The 8,975-nt window shown below is 49.0% G+C and overlaps 1 protein-coding gene across 1 annotated transcript in view; it reads right to left on the reverse strand.

The window, feature by feature from the left end:
- Positions 1 to 27: 27 nt before the first annotated feature.
- Positions 28 to 8,975, reverse strand: part of SPRY3 (sprouty RTK signaling antagonist 3) — an 11,326-nt gene continuing 2,378 nt past the window's right edge. The window contains exon 2 of the mRNA XM_024199074.2: positions 28 to 3,497. Within this exon, the coding sequence (XP_024054842.1) occupies positions 2,548 to 3,420 (873 nt within the window). The 5' untranslated portion in view covers positions 3,421 to 3,497 and the 3' untranslated portion in view covers positions 28 to 2,547. The remainder of the gene's footprint in view (positions 3,498 to 8,975) is intronic.

An 8,975-nucleotide genomic window follows, 5' to 3' on the forward strand; every position in this document is an offset into this window, starting at 1 on the left:
TGTGTGTGTGTGTGTGTGTGTGTGTGTGTGTGTGTGTGTGTGTGTGTATCATATGAATGCCACAGCTTGTATAAATGCATTTCCCAGCTTCCAATGGGACAAGCAAACTGCCACAACATGGTTCTGGACTTGGCTGAAAGGGAGGACCCTCACCAATGAGCAAACTTTCATCTAGGGATAGAACTCCTGACTTCTCCTGTCTTCTATACCTACCCTTCCCATTCACCAGCCCACTCAGTACAGAGCCCTGTTAGGAGAGCCTATAAAATACCCCAGATTACCTATAAACCAAGATCTAGGATTAGCATAACAGAGTTGAGATATTCCTTTGGAGTTTGTAAATGTACCAGGAAGCCAAACCTTGCATATGGCACCATTCACAGCAATATCACGAATATTATTATAATAGTCCTAGCCATCGTAACATTATACTTATATATACAAAAATATATCAAAGTAATTCTAAACGAAGAGGAGTCATCAGTGGATAGGTGTGTGCAACGTCTGTGCCCTAAACGTTGGAGTGCCTTGGAGGAAGTTTTGGGACAGTTGAGGGATTCGTTGCATGTATTTCTCCAGCTCTCGCACATCCTGTAGCCCTCCTGAACCTTTACTCCAATGGAACAGGAAGATTATTATGCCTTCTTCTCTTCAGACACCCACACACACGTGCCTCCGAGGACGGATGTGATGGTGGGATATAGCACTGAAGGGTCAATCTGGCTTTCATTCCACAGGCCAAGTTTCTGAAGTCATTGGGGTTGTAACTGAGAGTTTGGCACCATGTTTTTACAGCAGAGATGAGTGAGACGGAAATTTCAGATTAAAATCTGGATCTGAACTTCCTCAAGGACCAGGAACGTTCAGATACAGGGGTTTGGTTTGGCTTATTATAGGTGTTGACCATGAACCATCACCCAGATCCAAACCTCCCCATAGTCTGAAGATTTCCAGACCTCTGGATTTGGTTCAGACCCATCTCTAGTTTGCAGAAGGTGTCTCCTGTCTCAGAACACCTGTGTCAACATCAGGCTTGCCTATAGGATGCATAGCTGCGCAGCCAATCCGCTTTTGTGTAGCTTTCTCTCTAACATGTGGAGATGAGTGAGGACGCTGAGGCGCTTTAGCTGGGAAGGGAAGGCTGGCTTCATGCATTACCCATCCCGTTCTGCTTTCTAACACACAGATCTCCCTTTCCCCACCAGCCCAAAGCTGGAGCCTCAGCTAAGCACCATTTTCAGGCCCAGGGAAGGACATGATCATTTTTACAGCATCAGCACAAGGAGAGAAGTTGGGGTTCTTAATTGTTTTTAAGGTTCAGCTTTCCTTTTCTTTTATTAAAGTGAATTCAGTGCTGGTGAAAGGTACCAGATTGGCAGCCCCAGAGACTGAAGGACTCTGTTGATCTACTGGTCAGGGCAGAAGGGCAAGCTTCCTACACATTGCCCTACTCATATACCACTCTCTGACATCCAGAGGTAAGAAGGAAGGCCAGGTTCCATGGCCCACCCAGTTCTTGGCCTCTACACAGCCTGCCAACAGGAGTATCACTTGTGGTAGAGGCTTACCACCAATGGATGGACTGAAACCACCAACTAACCACTAAACAGATGGTGTCACCTGTCAGTCATCACCAACCTGGGCTAGAGTCACAGTGACACCTTACAAGTGGTAAGGCTCTGCAAGCAGACCTTTATCACTCCCTCAGGGTATCCAGTCCCCCTGCCCCTCAGCCTGGGATTTAACCTGCTTCATGCTCTTAGCCAAATCTACTTTGAAATACCAATTACTACAGTGAATTCCCCTTGCTGAAGACCCACTGATGTACGAAAGTGGGAGTGGGACTCCTTTCTGTCCACATCACCCTTTCCATGCCAGCATGATCCTTAATCTATCCATGTCCTATTTCCACTGACCAGTGAGCCCCTAAAAACTGGATATTTGGGCTCACTTATTTTCCTTTTTACCTTGAAATTATCGAGAGCTTTATCTCTTGATCTGCTAAGGGGAGGGGAGTAAGGTGTTGCCATTGGTTGGTACACTGCAGTGGCTCATCTCCCTTTGCAGGGACTGGCCTATAGCACAACAGCAAAGAAAACTGAGGAAAAGCCTGTGGGAGGTGCCACTTAGGAAAGCTGCAGAGAGAAAATGGACGAAAGAGACGTGGGTTCTGTGGTCTGGTCCCCAGAGGATTTTAGTGCTTGGACATGTCACCCTTTTGAAACCCATTACAGAAAAACAGCTCCTAAGGCATTCTGAGGTCACAGAATCCTGAGCCAGTTCCCATGTTGAAAGCCCCCTGTTGACCACTAGTGCATTGTCAGCATCTGATTCCCTCTGTCCTAGTCCTTTGCCAAAATGTGCAAACCCCGTCACGTTTGGCTTGGGCACAGAAGTACAATTCCTTTGTCTCAAGAACATGCTTCACACTCCCTTTGTGAGGCTTGGTGGCTGGCGGATTGTTCATCTGTTTGCTTTGTGCCCAAAGGGGGTATGCAGCGGAGGGAGGTGAAGGAGAAGAATAGCCAATTCCGCTCCCTGGGAAGGTCATACCGGCTTATCCAGAGTCTTAGGGAAAGGCGTGCCACTGGAGGAGGAGATCTTCCTGCAGACTGTGTTGGTGTGGTTCTGGCAGCGGCAGCCAGGACGTTTCAGACTGTCGTAGCCCTGCTGGCAAAGTTTGAGGCACCCCAGCGTAGGGAAGTAGCAGCAGAGGCAGGGCATGAGGAGAGAGAGGAAGCTCATTGCAGCCCAGCGGGCACAGCAGGACCCCGAGCCGCAGGAGCAGGGGTCATCGGCACAGGTGTCCTCATCGTCAGTGGAGCAGTGGTAGAAGAGACCCTTGACACAGCACAGGCAAGTCCCATAGTCGATGAGACTCTCTGGGGAGCAGAGGCAGCGCTGGTTGCAGACCCAGCAGGAGGGCAAGCTGCGAGCAGCTGTGCAGCGGGCGCACTTACAACGCCCACACTCCTCGCAGATGAAGAGGTGTCCAGAGTGGAGAGTGGCCTTCTCCACCACACCTTTCAGTGGTTCCTCGGGCTTCAGGTCGCCCACTCTGGGCTGCGTCCGGATGAGGGAGTGACCAGAATGTGAGGGCGTGACCCCGCTCAGCAGCCGCTGGTCCGAGGTGGTGGTGCTGTGAGACACAGAGCTGGCAGTGCTGGAATGACTCAGGTGCTGCTGCAAGGCCGACATCTGGTGGTGGTGACTGTGGCTCCGGTGCAGGTCCTGGAAGGTGGAAGACACCAGGCAGTCCTGAGACCACTCTTGCTTGTGGGCCTGCTGTGAGAGGGATGGGTTGGACCGAGCTTGCTTGAAGGAGATGGCGGGCCTCTCCACATAGTCATTGCTGGCACGGATGGAGCAGATCTGGTCAATGGAGAGGACTTGTTGGAAGTCCTCAGCAGGCAGATCCATTGTCTCGTCACTGTTGAGTTCAGCCACGCTGGATGAGCGCAACAAGGGCTTGCGGCATCAGGGCACATCGGAAAATCCTAGGGAAGAGGGACAGAGCAGGAGAGAGAGAAAAGACACCTGAATTACAACCGTAACCCCAGCATTGAAACAAACTGGGAAGCAAAGGGTGATGGGAGAGCCACGGACAAGCTACCACAGGAACATAAACACCAGGGAGGGAGAGGAATTATTCCACTGGGCATAACTGGGAGGACTGGACTGGACTGAGTATGAGGACAGGAAGACTTAGTCAGCTTAGTCAGTAATAAGAAACATTTCTCAATGGTGAGGTCTATTGCCCTGTCACAGGGTCACTCAAGCAAAGAGTAATATTTTGATCTTTGCTAGTGCCTCCCAGCTGCAGATCTCAAAGCACTTCGCAAATACTGAGGAGTTAAGTCCCACACCTCCAATGTAGGGAAGTATTGTCCTTGTTTTAGAGAGGTGGCAACTGAGTCCCAGAGATGTGAAGTGACTTCTCCAAGCTACACAGAGAGCCTGGGACAGAGCTGGGAAGAGAATGATGATCTGTCCTGTGGCTTCCACCCCACCCCACCCTTCCCTCGCTTGCACAAAATGCTGAACATATACTTTATGGATCAATCCCACTAGCCAGGGGATGAACAAAATGAGCCAACATCTCAATCTCTGATGTCTTTGATCCAGACTTAGTTTCACATTGGTTTTTGCTGGGGTCTCCAGAGCATTTCCATTCATACCCCACGACACATAAAGATCATGCTTACCTCCTTCATGAGCACTCAGAGAAAAGCATTTTTTTTCTCAATAGTGACAAATGTTCGTGCTAACCAGATCTGCTCCAGGCCATCAGGGTTTGTCAGAGGATATGCTACCTGCATAGAGGCTGCCAGGATTTTGTTTTCCTGATTCTCACTGCAGCACTGGAAACACATTCTGGCTTTATGCCAAGTGGTCACAGGGATGGGAATGGCCTCCAACCATGCTGTTTAAGGGAGCCTCAAGGTGAGACCAATATTCAGGGGAAGATCCATGGGTGGAAGGTATTTGCCATCTGACTCAGCTTCAGGGATTAATGCTCTCTCATGATGACAGCATTTCTGGACCTGGGTATGGCCTGTAGGGAGACACCTGTGACCATAGAATATGGGCAGTCCTTGGGGAGGAGGAAGAAAAACGTGAACAGGATTTTTGTGCCTATGGATTCTAGTTACAGCCTCATGGCAGGGAGAACCAAAGCGAGATAGTTCTTATAGTGCTGCTGTGTGCAAATTGGGGTACGGGAAGTGACCCAACAACACCTAAGGAGGGAAAGGTAATTGTTTTGTGTCGTACACTGAAAACAACCCCAGCCTCGGTTGCAAATCATTTTAAGTCATGATCTTTTACTGTAACTATTGGTGGTACCTATCAACAGTATGTATTTTCCATTGACAGCTGGGTTGCTGTGTAGTATTTTCTGGCTTTCTTAGGACAATCTGTCCTCATCTTGCAAGTTCTACAGGCAACCATACGCTGCATGGATGTTTTCACAGCCCACAGTTCTGCAGAAGGAAGCTATTTAAATACTGACCCTCTTCACTGGCTTTAGACATATTCAGCAAACCAGTCTGATGATGGCAGAGGAGACTTGCCTGTAGGCCAGGAACTATGGGTAAAATACTACCCATGCAGTACACAAAGTGGAGAGAAGATTGATTTTCATTAGCTAGGCTGACCTTGAAAGAACAGACAAGAGCAAAGGCAACTTACTTTGATTGTTAAAGTGAGATCTGTCCTGTCCCTAGTCTCCGGAAGGAAAGAAAAGGCAACCAGTCTGATTTCACTGTATTGTATTGTGCTGCTAAAATCTCCAGTCTGCTTTATGGGAGGAAGGGATTAGGATCAGCTGCTTAAAGAGACTTCAAAGATGCGTCAGGACTGCCTTTGCCCAACAGTGGATTTTCAACATTTCTTAATAAGCGTTGGACAAGTGGTTTCAGTATCTTTATAATGCCTTCTCTCTAGCCACCATCCCACCGGGGGGGGGGGCACAGGGGAGAAAGGGGGTGCTGTTCTGGCTAATGAGCCAGACCAGGTAGCACTGACAATAAATGTGGGGTTTTCTCAGACAGGTGGTCCCTAGTCAGATGGGCAGCCAGGAATAAGACCAGAAGAAACTAGTTTAAGAGGGAGGGGTGAAGTGGGGGGAAGGGCAATAAGATCCAGCAAATGTCAGGATGAATACAGAATGGCCATGAAATGCACCAGACTCTAACGAGATGTGCTCACCATGTCCACTGTGTAATGGACAGTCTGAATGAGCTTCTCACCAGAAGTGTACATTATTGACTGAATGGGTTCAGAAGGGTACAGAGTCATTAGGTGTAAATAGTAGTCTGAGCTAGTGAGGCACAAGGATGCTGACCATAGGGATGGCTAATTCAAGGGGGTTTCTGTGTGACACCCAACCCAGTATATGGGAGCAAACAGCTGGCCCTAGGGAACCCAAGGTAGGCTTGGATGTCTAGAGAAAGCTGGGTAGGGAAGGCACATGGGCTCATAGGACTTCTATGCTGCACCACTAATGTGTAGGCTGGACAGCTACAGTCCTTGAGACCACGGATTATGAACAACCAGTTGAACTGGTAATACAGTATGTAGGATCACACAGAGTGAACTTGGAGAATAAATTTGGAGAGCACAAGAGCCTGGAGGACAGGCTGAATGAGAGGGGACTGAACTTAGGATGGAAGAATCCCATGCACTGCTACAGGCTGGGGACTGACTGGCTAAGTGGTAGTTCTGCTGCATATGAGTCAACAGTGTGCCCTTGTTGCCAAGAAGGCTAACGGCATATTGGGCTGCATTAGTAGGAGCATTGCCAGCAGATCAAGGGAAGTGATTATTCCCCTCTATTCGGCACTGGTGAGGCCACGTCTAACGTATTGGGTCCAGTTTGGGGCCCCCCACTACAGAAAGGATGTGGACAAATTGGAGAGAGTCCAGCAGAGGGCAACAAAAATTATTAGGGGGCTGGGGCACTTGACTTATGAGGAGATGCTGAGGGAACTGGGGTTATTTAGTCTGCAGAAGAGAAGAGTGGGGGGGGAAGGGGTTTGATAGCAGCCTTCAACCACCTGAAGGAGGGTTCCAAAGAGGATGGAGTTAGACTGTTCTCAGTGGTGGCAGATGACAGGACAAGGGGCAATGGTCTCAAGTTGCACTGGGGGAGGTCTAGGTTGGATATTAGGAAAAACTATTTCACTAAGAGGATGGTGAAGCACTGGAATGGGTTACCTAGGGAGGTGATGGAATCTCCATCCTTAGAGGTTTTTAAGGTCCGGCTTGACATAGTCCTGGCTGGGATGATTTACTTGGAGGGTTGGTCCTGCTTTGAGCAGGGGGTTGGACTAGATGGCCTTCTGATGTCTCTTCCAATCTTAATCTTCTATGACCTTCTATGATTCTATGACTTTGTCCAGGGCATGTTAGCAGTACTGCTGCTAATTCCATGGCTGTGTGTCAGTATAGGGCTTGGCCCAGTGGATCACACTCAGGATCTAGAAAGGCACCAGAGGGTAGGATCTGGGTCCCATAGGACACTAGATCCCATGCAGGTAGCATGAGCTAGCTGGAGAGAAACAGGACCCAGATAGCATAGGGTTTGGAACCAAGACCCAAAAGGTAGGATGTGAGGGTTGAGATGACAGTAAAACCCAGCAGTTTTGAGGGCAGTATGACTGGGTGCTAGGATACAGAACTTGGAAGTTACTATAACCCAAAGGAAAGGACATGGAAACTGAAGAGCACTGGGACCAGCAGAACTAAGATAAAGGACTCGGAAGGCAATGGGACCTGCAGGGCTTGGATACTGGGGCCTGATGGCTAGATTCTGGGACCCGGTGGGCACTAGGATCTTGTGGACAGGACTTTGTACTCAGATGATAGAATTCAGGAACCGGCGAGATCGAGGATCCAGCAGGTTTCAGGACCTGCTGGGGACTGGGATCTGGCAGATAGGATTCAGGATACTCAGACACATTGGAGAGGATTCCAGATCCCTGGGCAGGAGCCACAGCAGAGAAGATTTCAGACCCAATGTGGGCTAGGACCCAGTGACTACAGTACACTTCCAGACCTGCTTGGTCACTGGGACTCAGTGGGGTTGATTCTGGACCTGTTAGAAACTAGCATTCAGTAGCTACAATGCCAAACCCAGTGGGTGCCAGGGCCAAGAGGATGTGATTCAAGGCTTGGTGGAGGCTGGGCTCAGAAGATCGATTCTGGACAGAATGGGCACTAGGACCCAGCAGGGCTCCCGATGCCCAACAGGATAAAAATGGATTGAATGACAATAAATTGTTTGCCATTCCGGATGTGATGAATCCAATCCAGCCGGCAGGATGGACCGAAATAGATACTGCAGGCGAAGGTAAAGGAAAAAAGTCATGGATGAATAGGCAGGGAACTGGCAGCCGCAGAGAGAAAAAACTACTACAGCCTGTTTCAGATCAAGAGAACAGCCCATTCAGCAGGGAGCAGCAGCAGCAACAGGAGCTGGGAAATTTACCAGGGGTGGGGTAGGGTGGGCTCGAGACACACACACATGCACTTCTGTCTATTAATGTATCTACCTAGCCATACCCATGCCACCACAGATCAGTGTGGTGAGAGATTCACAGGCCAGATCCTCTGCTGGGGTGAATCAGCAGAGCTCAGCTGAATTCAGTGGAGCTGCACTGATTCACACCAGCTAAGGAGGTGGCCCCAATACTGTGTATTTAGATGCCACTGGGGCTTAGGGTGACCAGATGTCCCAATTTTATAGGGATAGTCTTGATTTTGGGGTCTTTTTCTTATATAGGCTCCTATTACCCCCCACCCCATGTCCCAGTTTTTCACATTTGCTGTCTGGTCACCCTACTGGGGTTTGCTTTCCTCTGGATCCAAGGGTATTGGAACAATTTGTATAGTGGGGGTGCTGAGAGCCATTGAACCAAACTCTAAACCCTATATATGATGGAAACCACATCAGGCCTCCTAGTTCCAGCACCTGTCGGGTCCTATAAGACTATCTGTGCTAGTGTTATGGGGCCATGTCCTGCCAAGGGTTGGGGACTTGCGACTCCCAGCAGGTTCAGAGGCAGCTGCAGGAGTTCAGCCCAGCTGGGGATTTGGCCCATGGTTGAAGTTGCAAACCCACTGCCATAACAAATTCCTCATAGCTGTGGGGAGGGGTTATTGTCAGCTGAACTTTTCCAGTCTGGGTCTCAACCCAAAGGTGAATTATATGGGAAAATGTGAGCAAAATCCATGCACCTATTTATGAGCTCTAGCTAGCTATCTTTGTCTGTGTATCTGTCTACCCCATACACACGCTTCTATCTCTCTGTATGTCTGTCTATCCCTGTACAAGCTCCTTTGTCTGTCTGTCTATCCCCATACCCATTCTTTTATATATGTGTGTGTGCATGTATGTCTAGCCCAGTCTGTCCACCCCATATACATTAGATAGATAGATAGATAGATAGATAGATAGATAGATAGATAGATAG

Source organism: Terrapene carolina, unplaced genomic scaffold, assembly GCF_002925995.2.
Source record: "Terrapene carolina triunguis isolate 2854851 unplaced genomic scaffold, T_m_triunguis-2.0 Scaffold983, whole genome shotgun sequence".
Lineage (NCBI taxonomy): Eukaryota > Metazoa > Chordata > Testudines > Emydidae > Terrapene > Terrapene triunguis.